The 22,931-nt window shown below is 40.4% G+C and overlaps 1 protein-coding gene across 1 annotated transcript in view; it reads right to left on the reverse strand.

Moving 5' to 3' along the window:
• nrxn3a (neurexin 3a) overlaps nucleotides 1–22,931 on the reverse strand; it is a gene marked incomplete at both ends in the record, with an annotated part of 191,902 nt that overhangs the window by 22,900 nt on the left and 146,071 nt on the right. The window contains 5 exons of the mRNA XM_080041756.1: nucleotides 1,259–1,560; nucleotides 2,098–2,187; nucleotides 16,042–16,213; nucleotides 17,150–17,331; nucleotides 18,533–18,652. Coding sequence (XP_079897882.1) covers nucleotides 1,259–1,560; nucleotides 2,098–2,187; nucleotides 16,042–16,213; nucleotides 17,150–17,331; nucleotides 18,533–18,652 — 866 coding nt within the window. The remainder of the gene's footprint in view (nucleotides 1–1,258; nucleotides 1,561–2,097; nucleotides 2,188–16,041; nucleotides 16,214–17,149; nucleotides 17,332–18,532; nucleotides 18,653–22,931) is intronic.

Consider the following 22,931-nt stretch of genomic DNA (forward strand, 5'->3'; position numbering starts at 1 on the left):
AGCAGTCTCCTACAATGAATGTGAGTTAGCTTAGTTGTCACGAAGATGACAGATATTATCTTGGACCCAGTAAGAAAACTTAAATCAGATGATAAGAGGTGGTCATACAGTACTGTGCAAACATTTTAGGCAGGTCTGAAAAAAAGCTCTTAACTAAGAATGCTTTCAAAAATAAAAATAATAATTGTTTATTTTTATCAAATTTCAAAAAATGTAAGTCAGGGAACAAGGCAGTTATACTAGATAGTCAAGGTCTCTCCCAGACACAGATTTCAAAGCAGACTGGGGTTTCAAGATGTGCTGCTCTTTTGAAGCACAAAGAAACGAGCAACGTAGAGGATTGTAGACGCGATGGTCGGCCAAGGAAACTTAGTGCAGCAAATAAAAAACGCATCAAGCTTATTATTTTCCCCAAGTACTCTGGGATTCTGATGCCCCTATCAGCAATTTACATACACACAGGTAACAAAGAAGAACTAAGGTTTATAGATTGATAAAAAAAATAAGTAGTAATTAGAACTTGAGTAAAAGTCAACAAATGACGAACAAAACTGCACAATAGAAATCCTGTCAAAGCTAGTGCATTTTCTAGAGCTTCTTACAATAAAATCCTCCAATTGGTTTGCTAGTAGAAAGCTACCACAGTATGCTGTATTCAGTGCATTCAGTGTGTACTACTTTGCTTTATAGTTCATGGTGTTAAGAACTAGCATGTAGCTACAGTATGCTAAAACACTCAAACAATCCCTGCTTTCCAATACCCATACCATCTACTATTTAGTATGGTAGAAAAAAGATTTAGGATCTCCTGATTCTTGTGGCCAGATTTAGTATGGTTAGAAATACCCGGATGTCAACTAAATCCGTCCGAGATTTTTAGTGTTGAAAACAGCATCCTACTTGGGTGATTCTGACCCACAATCCAGTGCACACCGTAAGTGACGTCACATCGACGGAGCCTCCATATGAAAACAAACGGGGATGCAACGGATATAAAAGCAAAAGGCAAGATCAGGGCGCAATGTTATGATGAAATAAATAAGTAAAGGTATGCTCCAAGTGTATGCCTACTGCATCCTAACTAGATTATTGCTATGGTCAGAACTAGTATGTAGAATAGAAAAAAATATAGAGTATAAGGTTTGGAACGCAGGGAATGCATCTGGTTTGTCCAATGTAATTGTGATGTCCATATCAGATCAAATTGAACTAACTATGAGTATGACTTGTGTCACATGTGTAGTTCTAACAGAAGTACCTGTACCGTTGAGGAGGATCTGTGTTTGCGTGTGGTGGTGGTGGACATCATGGTGGTGGACTCGATGAAGGAGGTGGACATGTCAGGAGACAGAGCTGTGGTCCTGGCTGAGCCGCTGGGCACGTCCCCCACCAGACGCACACTGCCATTGATCTTGATGTTAGTGTTCCCCTCTGCCGCCATGTTTAACACTTTCAGCCCGTTGTAATACAGGCCAGACAGCTGGCCCTGGAACGGCCGCCCATGGTCACTACCACCAATCACCACTGTGGCTTGGGTGTTGAAAATGGTTAGCTGCCGTCCTGGAGGAGACATCCATATGTAAGATATTTTCAACAGAGAAAAAATATCCTTTAATCTATTTAGCTTATATACAACAAAACAACGACCCATGTGTTCTGTTGTCAAACAACGACCAGTGCAAGCAGTGATTCAACAGTTATGTGTTTTCCGGATATGGTAATTCTTTCAGCCTATCTGTGTGATACTGTGCGGCCTAGCACAGTGACTTAGTGTGGGGCTAGAGAGGGGAGAGGTTCATTCAAAGTAGGAAGCAAGGTGTAGGTGTTCTTTAGAATCTGAACTGAGAATATCCAGTCTGCTTCTGATGCAACATCATTCCACTGCCAAGTTGGCAATATATCAACACCAGCAATCTAAATACTCAAATAACAAATTAGAAACAATGGAGAAATGTGGTATTTTCAATGTTAGAGTAGCACAGAAAAAAAACTGAATTTATTTAAGATAGTGAGGGTACATTTAGGGTCAGGCTTTTCATAATATGTCAGATTGGCAAACACATAGTATAGGCATAGAAACATGTTGGTTTGAAATACCTTTCTCTTGCAGCCACTCTTCTACTGGTCTGGCGTATTTGAAAGGAATTTTCTTATTGGCCATTTGATAGCGTTCAATGTCGCTGTTCCCTTTAAAGTTTAAAAAGACATTTATAAACACATTTATTCATCATCAACATCATGTCACCTGGAGCAAAAATCACTTTCTCTCCAACATTTACAACATGTTTAAATGATTTTAGCTGTTTTAGTTGAGTAGGACAAGGGCTCATTGTACAATGTTAACCAGACCCAGTAAGCAGAAATTTTAAACAATCAGTTTACATAAAAAAAAATTATTTGAATTGTATCTGAGACTTTATCTTCTTTTTTTTGCCTTTCTTCATTTGAGCATTTGGGTTCACATTGTGTTTGTTTTATATACAATTTTTTTCCTGCTCCCATATTAATGTTATATATATACAGGGCTGTATGCTTATTTTTTTAGGAGGTAGCACTGGTGCTAGCAAGCAAAAAGAATCAGTAGCACAAAAATAAATTCAGTAGCACACAAAGTATGATCGAAAACTTGCATAACCTTAACCCATGCATTTCGCTCTAATTACCTTTTAGCCTGTCATCTTGGTCTCATTTGAAATTCTCAATTAATGTCATATCCTAGTTTGTGCAGTAATAATTGTAGAAAAATTAATAGGGGTGCACTGATTGTAATTTAGACAAAATAATCTAACCTGCCAATTGCAATTTTTTGCTGATTCAGAATTATTTCTCCCCATAAAATTAATATCTATATGTGTTTTGTATATACATATCATTATTATATTCATAATAATAAACATTTTTGGTAAATGTCCTTCTGTTAATTAAAACCTAACTTTAAAACATATAGCCTATTAAATAAATAAGTATACATATTGGTACAATTTAGGATAAGTTAAATAGGTTGTTGTGAATGTGTTGGGAGTAGTTCTTCAGTGGCTTATCAGTTATTTCAAACTTTGTTTACATAGACTACTGTTGCTCTCTGCAGCTGAAGCAGTTGATTTTCAAGCTAGCGCACTGCAGGGCTGTAAAGCGCGAACTTCCTGTTCTTACCGGCTTCAAAAAAGTCAACTCACGTTTGGCTAGTAACAGGCTTTTAATGTGAAGGCGCACAGGAAATGTTCTGTTTGCACACGCGCTATCTTAACTGCGTGCCGTCTCCTTCCGGTTATTACCGTTGGTGAAGTGTATTAGACGCTAGAATCGCCGCATAAGCACAGGTCCCGAGCACACATCTTTCACCACCCAAAGTGGAGGGTGGACTCAATAACTTACTCGCCTAAGACTACATTTACCCGAATTTGGAGAGTGTTAATGTAGAGCCCTCTAAGCAGTGTTGTGCAGAGCTCCTCTGTGTCTCAAACAGACAGCATCTGCTCATTAGCACTTGTGCGAGTGAACTAGTATTCATCATCGCACGTGATCAATTTCAGTAGCAAATGCGATCAAAACTGTCGCACTGTACAGCCCTGATATATATATTTATATATACAGGTCCTTCTCATATAATTAGCACATTGTGATAAAGTTCAATATTTTCTGTAATGTACTGATAATCATTAGACTTTCATATATTTTAGATTCATTACACACAACTGAAGTAGTTCAAGCCTTTTATTGTTTTAATATTGATGATTTTGGCAAAAAAGTAAAGAAAAAACTAAAATCCCTATCTCAAAAAATTTGCATATTTCATCCGACCAATAAAAGAAAAGTGTTTTTAATACAAAAAAGTCAACCTTCAAATAATTATGTTCAATTATGCACTCAATACTTGGTCGGGAATCCTTTCGCAGAAATGACTGCTTCAATGCGGCGTGGCATGGAGACAATCAGCCTGTGGCACTGCTGAGGTGTTATGGAGGCCCAGGATGCTTTGATAGCGGCCTTAAGCTCATCCACAGTGTTGGGAAGAGCCGGCCCAAGCCTTCAGGGGGCCCTAAGCGAAATATGATTAGGGGGCCCCTCTCCAATGTTAGCGCTGCTAAAACTATAGATCTGTGTTAAATATCATTCACACACCCAGTGTTTTCCGCTAGTGCCTCCACTGTGCGGCTGTGCAAAAATATTAGACAGCCGAGATTCAGACCCTTCTAGGGGGGTCCGGGGGTATGCCCCCCCGGGAGATTTTTTTAACCTTTTTAAAGTGAAATGCATGAATCTGGTGCACTTTGAGAGGAAAATTAAGAGGCTAAATCTGAGAAATTTTGTGTGAACAAATAATTTGGAGACACTGGGTCAGATGAATTAGAAGCTATTGAAGAAGGACACATGGATTTTCCATAAAAATATTAATATAAAATAAAATATTATGGAGGGTCCTCTGGGTTGGGCTTGGAGCTCTTTTTCTTTTACGGGACATATTTCTCTGTAATATAATGAATGCATTTAAATGCAGTGTGAGGAACGAAGCAGAAGAACTCTGTTGTCCAGCTACTGTATCTTTTTTTCCACAGACAAGGCTGAAATAGGCTATAGACTATACACAGTGCATGGGCAACTGAGGGCAGCCCCATTTCCAATTGTTTTTAAATAAACTCAATACACACTGTGCATGGATGTGAACGTGACATAATCACATAATTTCGGATTTCCTCCCAGATGAACTGATTAAATTTTTAGGCTATTAATTATCTAGACCAAAACATTTTATTCCTTTTTTTGTATGATAACTCACATTTGCATAATATGATGTTAATATCAAACACACAAACTAAAAAAAAAAATTTTTTTTTTTTTTTTTTTTTTTTTCAGGGGGCCCCCCAGGCAGTCGGGGGCCCTAAGCGGCCGCTTAGTTCGCTTATGCCTCGGGCCGGCTCTGGTGTTGGGTCTGGTGTCTCTCAACTTCCTCTTAATAATAAATAATAATAATTGCTTGGATTTATATAGCGCCTTTCATGATACTCAAAGCGCTTACAGGGTTCCAGACAATTCGTTCACACACAGTCATACCGGTGGTGGTAAACTACCATAGTAGCCACAGCTGCCCTGGGGCAGACTGACAGAAGCGAGGCTGCCATTCAGCGCCATCGGCCCCTCCGACCACCACCTCAAACATACAGCAGTCATACACATTCACACGAGGCAAGGTGGGTGAAGTGTCTTGCCCAGGGAAACAACGACCATGACACAAGTGGCCGGGCTGGGATCGAACCGCCAACCCTAGGATCATTGGCCAACCAGCTTAACCACCTGAGCCACAGTCGCCCTCTTCACAATATCCCACAGATTCTCTATGGGGTTCAGGTCAGGAGAGTTGGCAGGCCAATTGAGCACAGTAATACCATGGTCAGTAAACCATTTACCAGTGGTTTTGGCACTGTGAGCAGGTGCCAGGTCTTGTTGAAAAATTAAATCTTCATCTCCATAAAGCTTTTCAGCAGATGGAAGCATGAAGTGCTCCAAAATCTCCTGATTGATAGCTGCATTGACCCTGCCTTTGATAAAACACAGTGGCTTTTTATTGTGGACAGTCTAAGGCAAACCTGTGCACTAATCATGATGTCAGATCAGCATCTTGATGTGGCACCCCTGTGAGGTGGGATGGATTATCTCAGCAAAGCAGAAGTGCTCACTATCACACATTTAGACAGATTTGTGAACAATGTTTGAGATAAATGGTACAATTGTGTATCTGGAATGAATTTTAGATCTTTAAGTCCATCTCATGAAAAATGGGAGCAAAAACAAAAGTGTTGCGTTTATATTTTTGTTGAGTGTATATATACTAGGGATGTCAAATTAACGCGTTAATTTCGATTAATTAATCACAGAAAAATGAATGCGATTAAAAAAATTAATGCAGATTAATCGCACTTCTATAATGCCCTTTGACCCAGTGCAAAAGTGGTGCGGAGCTGCACCGAGCTGCACCTGTAGCTTGCATACACAGCCCGCACGGGTGAAAGGGAGAAAAGTAAAGAGAGAAGCAGAGGAAAGGGCGGGGCCGAGGGCTCTATGGACGGTTTATGGGATGCTTCGGGCAAATAAGCATGAAGGTAGGAAGACATCTTACTTTATTCTCCGCAGTGTCTGTGCATTATTGATTTAGTGGGTGTAGGTTCAAAAGTATCTCTCAATCTTCCTCCGTGTGTCTCAATTTAGTTTGCTAGCTGTCTCGTCTTCCGCGTAAACGGACACCCGCCCCGTGTGTGTGTGTGTCAATATGTTTGCCTATGAGTACGACGATGGTGAATGAATCGGTATAGGCATCTGTGGCAGTGCAGCGCTGTCTGTTGTGGAGACAGAAGTTACGAGAGACGGAGGAGAGCGCGCGCGAGAGAGAGAGAGAAACAAACAGGTATAAAAGTGTCACAAAAGTATGCGATTAATTTAGATTAATTAATCACAGAGCCTGTAATTAATTAGATACATTTTTTTAGACAGCCCTAATATATACACATATATACAGGTCCTTCTCATATAATTAGCATATTGTGATAAAGTTGATTATTTTCCATAATGTAATGATAATAATTGAACTTTCATATATTTTAGATTCATTGCACACCAACTGAAATATTTCAGGTCTTTTGTTGTTTTAATACTGATGATTTTGGCATACAGCTCATGAAAACCCCAAATTCCTATCTCAAAAAATTAGCATATCATGAAAAGGTACTCTAAACGAGCTCTTAACCTATCATCTGAATCAACTAATTAACTCTAAACACCTGCAAAAGATTCCTGCGGCTTTTAAAAACTCCCAGCCTGGTTCATTACTCAAAACCGCAATCATGGGTAAGACTGCCGACCTGACTGCTGTCCAGAAGGCCATCATTGACACCCTCAAGCAAGAGGGTAAGACACAGAAAGAAATTTCTGAGCGAATAAGCTGTTCCCAGAGTGCTGTATCAAGGCACCTCAGTGGGAAGTCTGTGGGAAGGAAAAAGTGTGGCAGAAAACGCTGCACAACCAGAAGAGGTGACCGGACCCTGAGGAGGATTGTGGAGAAGGGCCGATTCCAGACCTTGGGGGACCTGCGGAAGCAGTGGACTGAGTCTGGAGTAGAAACATCCAGAGCCACCGTGCACAGGCGTGTGCAGGAAATGGGCTACAGGTGCCGCATTCCCCAGGTCAAGCCACTTTTGAACCAGAAACAGCGGCAGAAGCGCCTGACCTGGGCTACAGAGAAGCAGCACTGGACTGTTGCTCAGTGGTCCAAAGTACTTTTCTCGGATGAAAGCAAATTTTGCATGTCATTCGGAAATCAAGGTGCCAGAGTCTGGAGGAAGACTGGGGAAAAGGAAATGCCAAAATGCCTGAAGTCCAGTGTCAAGTACCCACAGTCAGTGATGGTCTGGGGTGCCATGTCAGCTGCTAGTGTTGGTCCACTGTGTTTTATCAAAGGCAGGGTCAATGCAGCTAGCTATCAGGAGATTTTGGAGCACTTATTTTGACGAATGAAAGATGGCGCCTGTGTCGGCAAGCCGTCTGCCTCGCTGTCCCACTGTATTGTCTGCTGCTGTCTTGATCCTACTACTTTACACCTTCCGTAACGTGTCTGCTCTCCTTGTCTATGATCGCCAAGCTCTCTTTAAAATTAGAGACTCTTTTGAAAGAATATCATGTTCAGACCACTCACTGTTTGCTCACCAAACACACACTCCTGTGCTGGCGGATATTCCCAACTATCTCCGTCGCCCGCTCTGTGTCCCTCCCGGACAGGAGGGCCGTCACAAACCTCGCTCTGGTTCCTCGGATTTCCGACATCGAATTGCCCATTCCAACTACCCACTTCACTGGAGAAAGCGCGTTAGAAGACGCGGTAAACGTGCCGGCGTGCTTGTCAGGCTCAGGGCCTACCTGTCGGTCTTCCCCTTCACCGACCCACGTCCCGGATCTGCCCCTCTCGGTCCATATTTCCATCGGCGGTGGATCCGCCCTGTCTTCCCGGGGCCGTCGCTGCTGCGTTCGCCGGCGCTGTGTGCTCCTACTCCCGCTGTGCTGTCAGCCTCTGATCGACGTCCTCACCGGCGTCCTGTCTGCAGCGGTCACCATGGCAACCTCAGACAACTAACTCGGGCTACGTTTGTGGCCGGCTCGGAGCGCACAATCAGCATGGCGCTTCTCAACACCAGGTCAGTTGCAAATAAAACTTTTCTTCTAAATGACTTTTTTACCTCCCACAACCTGGACATTATGTGCATCACGGAAACATGGATCCATGGCGGCGACGACACCCCGTTCTCAGAACTCCTGCCCCCAGCCTGTTCATTTTTCAGCTCGCCCCGCGCCACAGGCAGTGGTGGCGGTGTAGCTTCTGTTTTTAAATCAGGGCTCATGTGCCGGCTGTCCCAGCCCTTGCTGAACTTTTCCAGCTTTGAGCTGCAGCTCATTGATCTGAATCTCTCACCTCCGATCCTCTGTGCGGTCGTATATCGTCCACCCAAATACAACAAGAACTTCATCAATGACTTTTCGGATTTTCTGTCTGGGATTGTAGTGAAATATGACCATATTATAATCTGTGGGGATTTCAATATTCATGTATGTTGCGAATCCAGACCCCTGGTTAGAGAATTTTTAAACCTGATTGAGTCCTTTGATTTTATCCAGCATGTGGCTGGTCCCACCCATGAAAAGGGTCATACACTGGACCTCGTTTTATCATATGGTCTGGCTGTTTCTATCAATGAAATTTGCTCATCCGCATGTATATCTGACCATCTACCTGTGCTGTTCACTTTATCATTTACCTGCTCTTCCACTAAACCAACTGCCCCAGAGCGCCTCCTGCGCAGTATTAAGCCCTGTACTGCTTCACAGTTCTCCGCCATTTTTAATGACTCTCTGCTGTACTCGCCTGTTGACAAATCTCCTCTCGATGCAGATGAATTTTTAACCATTTTCAACTCCACGTGCACTGACATCTTGGACACTGTTGCTCCTCTGAGGCCCAAGCGCTCCAAAGTCCTCTCGGAGCCTTGGTTAAATGAGGCAACACGCTCCCTTAGACGGGCTTGTAGACGTGCTGAGAGGAAATGGAAAAAGGACAAACTTGTTGTTTCTCGGCAAATCCTCTATGTCTGTTTGTGTGAATATCAGAAATCTGTTAAAGTTGCAAAAACCTCTTACTTTTCCACTGTAGTCGCCAATAACAGCCATAAGCCTCAGGTTCTGTTCAATGTCCTAAATTCTCTCATTAACCCCAGTGAAGTTTCTCCCCTTGTGCCCACACCCACTCTCTGTAATAACTTCCTATCATTTTTCATTCAAAAAGTTGCTGACCTTAGACCAGTACACTCTGGTGTTATGTCCAGCCTTGACACTGCTCCTTCCCCACCCTCTGCCTTCCTTGATCGGTTTGAGTCCCTGTCCCTCATCCAAATTTCCGATATATTTCACCATCTTCGCGCCTCAAGCTCTCCTTTAGACCCTATTCCTCCCCGCCTCCTCAAAGAGGTATTTGAGTCAATCGGTGCTTGCATTTTAACACTGATCAACATCAGTCTCAGCTCAGGCTATGTCCCTCTTGCCTTTAAACATGCCGTGGTTAAACCCCTCCTCAAAAAGAAAAAGCTTGATCATTCCAACCTCTGTAATTTTAGGCCAATCTCCCAGCTTCCATTTCTGTCTAAAGTGTTAGAAAGAGCAGTATATATCCAGCTCCAGTCATTCTTAGTTGAGAACAACATTCATGAAAAATTTCAGTCTGGTTTTAAACCTGGACACAGCACAGAAACTGCCTTGCTCAAAGTTTTTAATGATCTTCTTTTAGCTGCTGACTCAGGTAGCCCTGCAGTCCTGATCCTTTTAGACCTTCACTGGCTCCGCCCTCCGCTGGCTCTCGTCCTACCTCACTGACCGAAGTTTTTCGGTGCAGTTGGGTGACATTTATTCTGATACAGCCCCTCTGACCTGTGGAGTCCCCCAAGGCTCCATCCTTGGCCCCATTCTATTCCTTTTGTACATGTTGCCCCTTGGTGGCATTATCCAAAATCATAAAATCTCCTTCCACTTTTATGCAGACGATGTCCAAATTTATCTTCCATTAAAATCCACTAGCAACGATCCAATACAAGTATTTTTAAACTGCCTGGGTGATGTTAAGGCTTGGATGAACAACAACTTCCTTAAATTAAATGACTCAAAGACAGAGATCATCCTGTTTAAAGGCAACACCTCATCCACAGCCTGCACAGCCAACATCCTCAGCCCCTTGGGTCCTAATATTCATACTCATGGTAGGAATTTAGGTTTTATCTTCGACCAGAATTTTAAACTGGATAAACAGATCAGCACTGTTGTCAAAGCCAGCTTTTTCCAGCTCCGCCTCCTGGCCAAAATCAAACCATATCTTTTTAAATCCGATCTAGAAACAGCTACACATGCCTTCATCACATCCAAATTAGATTACTGTAACTCCTTATATTTCGGCCTGGATCACTCCTCCCTCAGTCGTCTCCAACTAGTACAGAATTCAGCCGCTCGTCTTCTCTCCGGCAAGAAAAAACACGACCACATCACACCCGTTTAAGCCTCACTTCACTGGCTGCCTGTCAGCTTCAGAATTGATTTTAAACTTCTCTTAATTGTCTTTAAAGCCCTGAATGGCCTGGCCCCCCCTTACCTCAGTGAGCTCCTACAGCTGCATACCCCTTCCAGATCCCTACGTTCCTCCGACCAACTGCTGCTCAAGGTTCCGAAAACCAGACTTAAGACCCGAGGTGATAGGGCCTTTGCCGCAGCTGCCCCCAGACTTTGGAACAACCTCCCCATCCACATTAAATCATTACAGTCTGTTGACATTTTCAAATCGTCACTGAAAACACACCTCTTCTCCCTGGCATTCCCCCCTTGATTATGGCATATTTTCTGACTTTCTTATTGATATTTCTATTTAATTTTTAATGATTTTATGCGTGTTTTTTCTTTTTTCCCCCGGTGTGATTTTGTCTCTGTCTTGCCTATGTTTTTTATCTTATTCTGCCTGTACAGCACTTTGGTCGGCTGCTGTCGTTTTAAATGTGCTTTATAAATAAACTTGACTTGACTTGACTTGACTTCATGCTTCCATCTGCTGAAAAGCTTTATGGAGATGAATATTTCATTTTTCAACAAGGCTCACAGTGCCAAAACCACTGGTAAATGGTTTACTGACCATGGTATTACTGTGCTCAATTGGCCTGCCAACTCTCCTGACCTGAACCCCATAGAGAATCTGTGGGATATTGTGAAGAGGAAGTTGAGAGACACCAGACCCAACACTGTGGATGAGCTTAAGGCCGCTATCGAAGCATCCTGGGCCTCCATAACACCTCAGCAGTGCCACAGGCTGATTGCCTCCATGCCACGCCGCATTGAAGCAGTCATTTCTGCAAAAGGATTCCCGACCAAGTATTGAGTGCATAACTGAACATAATTATTTGAAGGTTGACTTTTTTGTATTAAAAACACTTTTCTTTTATTGGTCGGATGAAATATGCTAATTTTTTGAGATAGGGTGTTTTGTTTTTTCTTTACTTTTTTGCCAAAATCATCAATATTAAAACAATAAAAGGCTTGAACTACTTCAGTTGTGTGTAATGAATCTAAAATATATGAAAGTCTAATGATTATCAGTACATTACAGAAAATATTGAACTTTATCACAATATGTTAATTATATGAGAAGGACCTGTATACTGTATATACTGTATATTTACTGACTTTTTCCTACATATGGTGACACCTACTTTGCATGTCATGTCATTGAGAGTGTACATTTTGTAGGTACTGATATCCAACTTGCGTCACCCAAGCCCAAGACACATTTCAGATATCAATTTCCCCCTCTTCTGTCGTGTGTGCTTTAAGTCAAAGTGTTGGAGTTCAAAGTCTCATCAAAGTCTGGAGTATGGTGTGATCACATGGTTAGAGCTTCTACTAATAAGGTTTAACATGATGAACAATCAGCATATGTAGAATAATAGAAAGCCGTTTGCACTAGATCATCTCATCACTCCAATTAACCTAAAGCAACAGTACTTTACACTTTTTCAAGTCGACATGCTTTATCTTAATGCCGTATATTATAGCCGGTAAGTCATTTGCCTTAATTATATTTTTACCACACAATAGGCTACATTTCTGCTTAGAGCTTAGGCAGTAATGCATTCCTCATAAGATACACTGTGTTATGTTGAATCAGGCATGTGCATGTTAACTGACATAGCTATAGGATATGTGGGCATGTGCAGTTGGCATATACAGTAGTTAGTGACTAGCTGTCTGGGTAGGCAGTGCCTACCCTGCCAGATCGAACAAAAAATAATAATAAAAATTAAATAATTGTAGCCTATTTAATAAACTTGTATTTCTATCATTACTGTTTTTATTCTTGTGATTTTTATGTGTAATGTTTGTATTACTTCAAAAAAGTTTAGACGTTATGATGAGAAATGTGGCAGTTGGTAAGTCACGTAAAAATAAGCTTCCCATTCATTGTCGAGGGGCAAGCAAAAATAAAAACGTTTTGCACATGCGCACTTCGATTTTGTATTCTTTAACATGTACATAAAAACCCAGAATTATTTGTGCCTTTTTTTACATAAATATGGTAGGCTATGCCAGAAGTCTTTTTCCGTTACATGTCATACATGGACAAATTCAAATCAAGATATTACTGGACATTTACTCAGCTTAGGCCTACGTCATTATGCCGGATTCGCTCGTAAACGTTGTAACCCCCGCAAATTTTAAAGTCAACATTGCAGCTTTCTACAGCTCGAGAATCAGATTGGTGAGTCAGAAACTAAAAAAAAAAAAAAAATTGATGCCGAGTGCAAGCCATAAAACAGTTGAGCAGTTGTGTTTTCATTGTTGCTGACGGACAAACATAATTGGACGCTGTGCAATAATTGCGGATAAAGAGATGGTAACATTCTGATGCTGGACATATGCTACTGGTACTTTATCTATTTAGATAGAGTTGATGGAGTTGCCTCCAGTTATGCTCCAGGCCTACCGAACAGTGAGTGCTGTCTTTTATTTTGAAAGCTGAACAGAAGTAGTAATGTGAATCAGCAAAGGTTTGACTCCTCCCCTACGTCTCGGCCCTTGGTGTGAGGGACGCATCTGTTTAGTTGACATATGTGATGTTTTATCATTTAGACCAAACTACAGTACGGGCACACAGAACCCACAGTCACCGTTGTGTCATTTCATATATGTCTGGTCTGTGTGTGTGTGTGTGTGTGTGTGTGTGTGTGTGTGTGTCCGTGTGTGTGTATGTGTGTGCGTGTGTGAGAGAGAGAAAGAGAAAGAGAGGAAAATATTTAAAATCAGCCGTGCGTGCCTGTTTGTTTTTTATTGTTTTTGATTTAACAATAGAGCAATTTGGCTTTCAGAACTCAGTGGCTTCCCACTCACTGACCTCACCGCACGCCACTGACAGTAGTTGTGTTATCGTTTACAAAGAATGGATTTTTAATTGAAAGAGTCACAGAGTATAAATATCTCGGCATCTGGTTAGATGATAAACTCACTTTTCATTTTCATATAAATAATCTTGTTTGTCGACTACGACAAAAAATTGGCTATTTTTATAGGAATAAAACCACCTTCCCTTTATTTAGTAGGAAAAGGATTATTGAGGCAGTTTTCATGTCTGTCCTTGATTACGGTGATGTGGTCTACCGGCATGCATCACATTCATGTCTTAAACTCCTAGACTCTGTTTTTCACTCTGCTTTAAGATTCATCACAGGAGATGCTTATGACACACACCATTGTCTCTTATATGAAAAGGTTGGGTGGTCCTCCCTTAAAGAGAGACGTGACGCACATTGGCACATTTTTATTTACAAAGCCTTGACTGGGAAGCTTCCTCGTTATTTAACAGAAATGCTGCACATTTCAGATGGGCTTTATCAAACCCGCTCCACTGACATGCTTATGCTTTATGTCCCACAAGCCCGGTCTGAGCTGGGAAAGACAGCTTTTAGCTTCAGTGCCCCCGACTCTTGGAACAACTTACAGCTAAAAATTTAACTAAATACATTCATATCCTTTGGCCAATTTAAACTGACTATCCTGGATCTGCCAAACTCTACTTGTAACTGTTTTAATTAGACTATATTGTACTTTATTCCTTTTAATTGCTGCCACTCTTCACCACTTTGTAAATGTTTCAATTGTTTTTTTTCTCTTCTCTTCACTTGTTGTGTATTTGATGTATTTGCATTGAATATTTTGTATGTATTGTTGTTTTGAATTTATTTTGAACTTGACGTCATTGAAAATGAGGGTCACCCCTCAATTGGTCTCTCGAGGATAAATAAAAGTTAAATGAAAAAATGAAATGTTTGCCTACTATTTCAATGACCCTTGTGTCAGCAATTTTTTGGGCTGCTATGACTACCAAAAAAAAGAGTGCACAGATAACTGGAAAATAAGTGTCATACAGTAGATGTATTGTCTATTTTATTCACGCCACAGCTCAGAAAAAGAAGAGCCAAAGACAGGTAGATGCCTGAGAAGGGGCAGTGACCTCTGCACTGGAAGATACTATATAGATCAGGGGCCGTATTCACAAAACATTTTAAGGCTAAGAGTAGGTCCTAACGTGCTGATTTAGGAGTAACTCTCAAAAATAAGGGGCGTTTCACTCCTAATTTTAGGACTCCTAACTTTTTAAGATAAGTGTAATTCACAAAGCATTTTAGCGCTAAAACTAGCTCCTAAATCTATGAAAAGCTAGGAGTCCTCGAGAGGTGTCCTAAGTCACTAAGAGTAAATCACAGACAACCATTTGATGGTGTTTTGGAGAGATTTAATGCTAGTGAGCTTTATAAAAGGTACCTTTAATAGCTGTAAGGGTTTAATGATCTTAGTAAAGCTATATTTAGAAAGTATAGACACATTTATATTTATTATATTGTTATAAAAAAATATTTATTAAGTTCATTTTCCTCCAGTTGCTTTGGGTTTATGATGCACTGAAAGTTACTGTTGGTGTCACGTTTGGGTTTAATTTCCTACTAGAGTAGGCCTATATGTGGCGCTTCGCAGCATCTCCTCCGTTCTACAGATCCGCTACTGTATAGTTGCGCGTCTCGCCTTTTTCCTTCCGCATGTACTTTACGATTTCGCCGGCTGTTGTTTCTAAATTGTGAATTTCCTGGTTTGTCGCTGTCTGACTATTGCTGCATAGTCCACCATTGAGAGAAATACAGTGAGAGTGCATGGCGTGCAGCTGTTCAATGAGGATATTTTTCCGATTCAAATCATTGTAAAATTTAAAATTAATAGACCTATGTGGCGCTATTGTAGGTTAATTGTGAACAAATGTGTGGGAAACCCTGCAGTATCTTGGTTTCATGTTAAATCAGTGTCACTTGTCATTAATTGTATATAAAAACTCTTTACTTTAATACAGCGACACGATATGGATATCTCTCACAGTGTTTCCATCATAAATTCACTCTTAGCTCTCATTCCCTCTTAGCCAATCACTGTGGGCATAGAAGGTATGAACATGACATCATCCATAGCAACAGGGTCAACCCCGCCCTCTAGTCTTAGCTTAGGAGTCCCTCCCATTCCTTAGTAAAAGTTGGTCTTATCAGCTTTGTGAATAGGTTTTAAGAAATTACTCCTTACTAAGAACTTTTAGTGCTCCTTAGGAGTACTCTTAGCGCTAAGATAAAATGTTTTGTGAATACGGCCCCAGACCATTATGTAAGTATGTGCTTGTGCTTCTGTTAAAGAAGACTGGTACAAATCATAAAGGTAACAATTACACCAAAGTTGAGAAGACAAGCAGGAGGTGAAGAGATATTTGAATAATGTTGTTCTGCAGTGGCCCATTGCCTTCTGGTATTGTGTAGCAGTATGTTATCATTGTTTACTAAAACTGTCGGACAATGCAAACAATGATAATTGCTAACATGTTTTGTACAGAGAAAATGTCCAATAAATGATAGCTTTTAGATTTGATGGAGTATTTTAGTGTTGTACCTGTTGGGAAGTGTTCATTGATTGACCAGTTATCCACCTGCAGTGTAGCATTGCCACCATTTCTGGTGAAGCGGACCACATGATACTTCCCATCATTCACTGGGGTACTCCCCTCCTGTACACTGATATCCACTGTGCCAATGTTGAATATCACTCCAATTTTGCCTTGTTCCTGAAATGAGAAAACACAATTATTCATTATTATTATTAACACAAATAGTGGTTTTCTTGGATTTTTTTGTGTGTGGAATAATACTTCTATTGTTACAGTAGTATGAATACTATAGACCTACAGTATTCTCCAACATTATATAAATGGTTATATTGTTAAAGTAACTATAAATACTTTAGGCCTTTAGACATTCTTCAAACAATGTATACATGTTTTCATCTTTTTGATTTAACTCTGATGAAGATAAGTTGTGACTGTGTGGAAATCTTAATTTTTTCTTAAGGTTTTTTAAAGTTCATACATATTGTGAGCGGAAATGGTATGCATTGAGCTCTATTTCTATCTGTGGTTTGTATACAGTATTGGCTACACAGTGCTCCCTATCCTGTGAGCCTTGCTGCTGTTCCACATGTCCCTAGGTTAGGTTCTGGTAACATATACATCATGTCACATAGAAATGAAGCATCCTGGAGCACTCTGAGACAAACAAAAAGGTAAAACATACATTCATATTTTGCTTTTGTTTTGTTGTGACATGCCACCCTTAAGGCCTCAAGAAGGATTTCAACTGATTGGTGTCCATACTTAGGTATTGGGTCTCATATAAAGTGAGGTCAGGATAGCCGTCTATGCAAGTGCTTGTGTCGGCTAATTAGCATCTGTACCGTGCCCAAGCACACCTCTCCCAACTGTGCTGTGGCCCAAGAAGTGTACTGTGCTTGAGTACGGAACGGTGCACACACACTGGTCAAACCAACTTGGGCACAGTACAGATGGCCTAGTGTGAGTGTGCACCCTTAACACACTGGCTGACTAACGTAGTATTGAGTCAACTGATACCCATAGTGCAGAGCAGGCTCACCTGAGGGCCAGACGTTAGAAAGGAAAACAGGATTAAAGCTCAGATACATATGCAACATGTGTGTGACCACTTACTATCTGTAGCATAAGGTAGTCCCCAAGACCAGGGGCGCTGTCAATCCTGACCAGGATCCCATCCTTTAGGGAGGTGCTAAAGCCCACGGTCAGCCTGTCTGTCCTGGTGCTCGGCCTCTCATTGGCTGGCCACTTGTATGTGATCAGTCCTCCTCCTTTGCCAAAGATGTACGTGGTCCCAGCTGAACACAGGAGAAATAATAAGAGTGACTCTGAACTACAACAGAGAGCAAACCTTACTCTAAACTCACCCTGCGTTCCAATCCCAATATTATTTAGTACGGATGAAAAGATTTAGTATGCTTGTAAATACCCGGATGTCTACTAAATCCGGATGAGATTGTTTATGTTGAAATCAGCATGCTGTTTGGCCGATTCTGACCCACAACCCAGTGCGCACCGGCAGTGACATCACATCGATGGAGCCTCCGTATGAAAACAACCAGAGATGCGACGGATATATAAGCAAGAGGCAAGATCAAGGAGCCATGTTATAATTAAATAAATAAGTATAGTAAGTATAAGTATGTCCCAATTGTATGCATACTGCATGCTAACTAGATTATTTTTATGATGAGTTGTAGTATGTAGAATAGAAAAAAGAAAGAGTATGGGATTTGGATCTCAGGGATATTCTTAGTGCTCGGGACACCAAGCACATCTGGCTGCAGCCCACAGTACCAACTTGAAGATAGTAGAACTTCCAAATATGGTTCTTGGGCTGGTTTGGTTAATGAAGAGACCACACACTAAACGTCATGCCGTAAATTGGCCAGAGTTGCTGCACAAATGCAGCACACAGGGTTCAGGTGAGAACAACATGGACCAAATGAACATCTCCTATCATATCATTTGGGTTGTTTGATATGTTTAAAAAGAGCCTATTCAAGGCCCTTAAAGCTGGGGTATATGATTTCTGATTGGTCAAAGTTAACATGAGCTGTACACTTTGACCAATCAGAGCGAGGCTCCGATTCTCTGTTCTTATTGGCTGTTGGGACTGTCCATTCACTTTGGCACGACTTCGTTGGTGTAGAGCGTGTCAGGGAGGGACCATAGGGGAGGGACCAAAGAGAAAAAGTGGAGCGGTTGAGGTATTTGAATTCGAATCTCTATCCCATGGTGCGGAAAGGTGTGTGAGAGTGTGTACCTGCTGTCAAGAAACAACCTTTAGAATCATCTAATAAAAGAGGGGAGTGTGACTTTTTCGGTTATAGTACACTCATAATATAGAGATAATCAACATTAGCTACTATAAAAACAGTAAAAATAATAATAATACAATTTAAACAATCCAGATATCATGACGCTACTGGCTGATTTTATCCACGCTGTGTTGTACATGTGTAAGATTAAATATTGAACAGTGTGGAGAGTACTCACGGTCATTGCACTGTGTGCCAGTGTAGGAGGTCATGGAGCAGTCGCAGGTGTAGTTCTCCCACTGCTGGATACAGATGCCCATGTTGGCACAGGAATCCTCCTGACAGGTGGTGCTGGGACCTGGACACACACACACACACACAAACACACACACACACACACACAAAAAAACTGGGTTTAACTCATTTTAAAAACTCACTAGTGGTTTGTACTATATTGTTTGGAATAATTTGTATTTTGAGTTCTTACTAAACATCATAAAATACCACATCCTATTTTTCTTCTAGTTATAGAAATAATGATCTTTGTCTACTGCGAGGCAGTTTATGGATTAGAGAATGTCTAAATGAAACAGTACAGTTGCACCTAGAATTAAAGCAATACATTGAAAGAGAACACAATGTAGCTCAGCTATGTTTTGTTATATGATTGTATTAAAATGATTTAGCCAAATACAAAGTTTCAGAAATTGTCTCCTCATTCCCAAGCCCTAAACTCTGAGTGTCTAGACCCCGTCCAACCCATTATTTACCAACATGAATTTGATATTACAGATTTACAAATGTAGTCATGGTGAATACATTGATGTTTTAGACAGAGACATATGACTCAGCTTTACTCAACTACAACTGCACAGTGTGAAAGTGACTGTTGTTATCTTAACACTGGGAGCCTTACAGGGTCGTATGAGATGAATGAGACGGACTCAGTATATTTAGACATATTGAAGCTAAAATGTGACAGTTTGTAACATTCTGAAAAGTGAATTTTGAATCATCTTGTTTCAGCTCCAATCATCCAATTGTTTTTTGGTAAAATAGATTCATATTTATTTATTTACAGTAAAAAACAGGAAAATTGCATAGGGAAAATATTGACAATCGCAGCCCAGCTATAAGTCTACACTATTACGCATCTAACTGATATGACGTTAATGTGTAGAGTGGGGTCTTACCTGTTGAACTGATGTAAGCTGCTCTGTTAAAGGAGCTGTTCAGGGCCGAGTGAACTGATGATGAGTTGGAGGAAGGGATGGAGTTTTGGAAGTTACAGTGACTGACAGGAATATCCTGCTGTGATAACTTTATATCTGCTGATTGATACGCTCGTCTTGTTCAAGACGTTATCAAGTATGGAACGACACGTGATGCTCTGCTCAATGTTTGCCAGCCGAGTATTACCACTTTATATTGCACTATGTATTGCCACAACCTTAGCTGCTGATAGTCATTCATTGATGTTGATGTGAGCTCACTGGCTGAAAAAAACACATCCATGTCATGTGATGAAAGACTGGAAGTAAAGGCATGCAGTACATGTTAATACAGTTTAAATGACTAATCAAGTGATCATGATACATTGGCAAAAGAAGAGAGAAAAAGAACAGAAAACTAAACAAGCACACATGACAATGAGACATAAGAATGCATGGACAAGACCAATAACCTGGGATTGATGAGATTTTATTTTGTAAAATACGTTTCTCAGACATGACTTCCTCACAGTCCATACAGTCAAGTGAATCACATTGATATAAACCCATTCAGATTGAGGAGAGAGGAGGACATACATTAAACATATTGTTATGTTATGGTTCGAATGAAACATCAGATAACATATTGGTTTGTCTAACATGGGGCTTTCGACTTTAATGTTAAAAAAAGAACATCTAAAAAAATGAATGTCCAACTGAATGATATGGCAGGCGTGAAAACAGCTGTACAGAAAATGATTCTCAAGCAAACAACAACAACAGGCAGTGGAGGCTGGCCCACTACCGTAAGAGATGACAAAAAACAAGCACAAAACCATGCACAACTTGCACAGGAAGATAGAAACATTGTGTTAACTGTGACAATGCTGCTTGCTTGTGCAAAATGTTTCAACGGCCCATTTTGATGCAGCTACTGTATATGCATGATCAATTGTTAAACAAATAAAACATAAGGCAATATTTGCTGTTTGAACAAACTGTGTGGACTGGTATATGGCTTGATAACGATTCCAAAATCATTCTACATGCAAAAGAAAATGTTATAGTTATTTTACTATTTGGATTGCATTTTTCCTTTGTAGTTCTCCTGTAATTGACCATTTCCCGAACCCCTTCCCCAAACAGCAATTCTCCATTCTTAGCTTAACAATAATAACTATGCATTGGCTTAAGGCCAGGTCACACCGGCCCGATAATTGTGCGTCGGACATTGAGCAATCTGATTGATGGAGGGCTATCCCGTCTCTGCTCTGCCACGGCAGCGGAGCAGATATTAGTTTTACTTTTGTCTGTTATGTTTTCAGAAATAGTCGAGGTAGTTTGGGCGAGGAGCGGCCACAGGTGTGTGTGTGTGTGTCTATGTGTGTGCAGCATGCATTCTCTCCGTCATAATGACAGCCTTATGATCTTATGATAACAGCTACCTAATGTCATCCAGCGCAAGCGCAGAACGTACGGCAAGTCGGTAGTCGGCTCGGTGTGTTCTTCTAGAGTCACGTACAAGGCCAAACCTTTTTCAGTTGTCAGTTTCAGTGTCTGACAGTTAAGTTACGCTTCTATTGATTTGTTAATACAACTGTCTACACATGCTGCATAAAGGCTCACACTTCATTTGTACAATATAATTATAATAACATGACTCAAAGTACATTTTCCACTATAAGTTATTTTTTTTCCTTTTCCATTTCTAACTGCAGTGAATGTGTGTGGGGTTCTGGGAGCTGCCAATACCTGATGTCATCTAGTGTGTAACTGCATTATGTTGTGGGCTTTGAAGGTTCTGTTGGAAAGAGGATTGCTGTTGATTGACAGTGGCTAGCATCTGTGTCTGGCTTTGTAAGTTTACCTTGAACTTAAATTTAAAACATTTTCTGAAAATACATAACATATACTGTGAACACTAACAAAGATTTGAGGTTTCATTTGTCACATGTTTGTGGTGGTATTAATACATTTTTTTATGTGAAAAAGAAATAGTCTATTCTTGATTTTTTCCTGTCCTATAATACTGCACTTTGGTCCAGTATTAACAAGTAACCATGTTATTCATTTCGTGGATCAGTTCAAAAGGCATAATGTAGATAGCCATCAAATTATTATATCTGAGGTTGAGGTTTCAACCACCTAAAGCTACCTTCAGCGTCAAATCTGCGAATCCACCGAAAACATGATCTGTATATGTGTAAGTGTGTATATTCAGTGATAGAATGAAAAGCTTGACAAGCATTGCAACACTGACTTAGGAGGACGAGGCACGGTGAAGGTCAGTTAGATATGTTATAGATTTTTAAAGTATTTTAAAATTGTGCTTTGGTTGTGACTATGTGTCTTTACAATCGTTGTGTCTTTGTAAACACCTGAACCTGCCACTGTTGATTCATTGTTCAGGTAAACATTCACACAATTCTAAAAAAATTAAACTTTACAAAAGCATATGAACGAATATATATATGTATATATATATATATATATATATATATATATATACACACACACACACAACATATATATATATATATATATATATATATATATATATATATATATATATATATATATATATATATATATATATATATTAGGGCTGTCAAATTAAGGCGTTAATTTCGATTAATTAATCATAGAAAAATTAACGCGATTAAAAAAAATTACGCAGATTAATCGCACTTCTATATTGCCCTTTTACCCGGTGCAAAAGAGGTGAGACGATAGCGGAGCTGCACGGGATTAAAGAGTGAAGAAAGAAGCATAGAGAGGGCTCTATGGACGTTTTATGGGCTGCTCCAGGCAAATAAGCAAGAAGGTATAGGAATACATCTTATGTTATTCTCCACAGTGTCTGTGCATTGATTTAGTGGGTGCCTAATTAACAATGTAGGTTCAAAACAACTCTCAATCTTCCTCTGTGTCTCAATTTTGTTTGCTAGCTGCGATCGTCTACAGCAAACACACACACACACAGCCTTTGTGTGTGTGTGTGTGTGTGTGTGTGTGTGTGTGTGTGTGTGTGTGTGTGTGTGTGTGTGTGTGTGTGTGGTGTGTGTGTGTCTGTCAATATTTTTGGCTATGAGTAGGACGATGTTGAATGAGTCGGCATAGGCTATGCACACCTGTGTGGCAGTGCAGCGCTGTCTGTTGTGGGAGATAGACAGTCGTCATTTAGCCTGCTTGTTTTTTTTTCCGGCGCTAGTAGTTCAGAGAGAGAGAGAGAGAGAGAGAGAGAGAGAGAGAGAGAGAGAGAGAGAGACGAACGGTAGCCTATACAGTTGTTTATAAACAGGCATACAAGTGTCATATAAGTATGCGATTAATTTAGATTAATTAATCACAGAGCCTGTAATGAATTAAATTAATTTTTTTAATCGCTTGACAGCCCTAATATATATATATATATACTGTATATAC

Source organism: Ammodytes marinus (assembly GCF_949987685.1).
Source record: "Ammodytes marinus genome assembly, chromosome: 15".
NCBI lineage: Eukaryota > Metazoa > Chordata > Actinopteri > Uranoscopiformes > Ammodytidae > Ammodytes > Ammodytes marinus.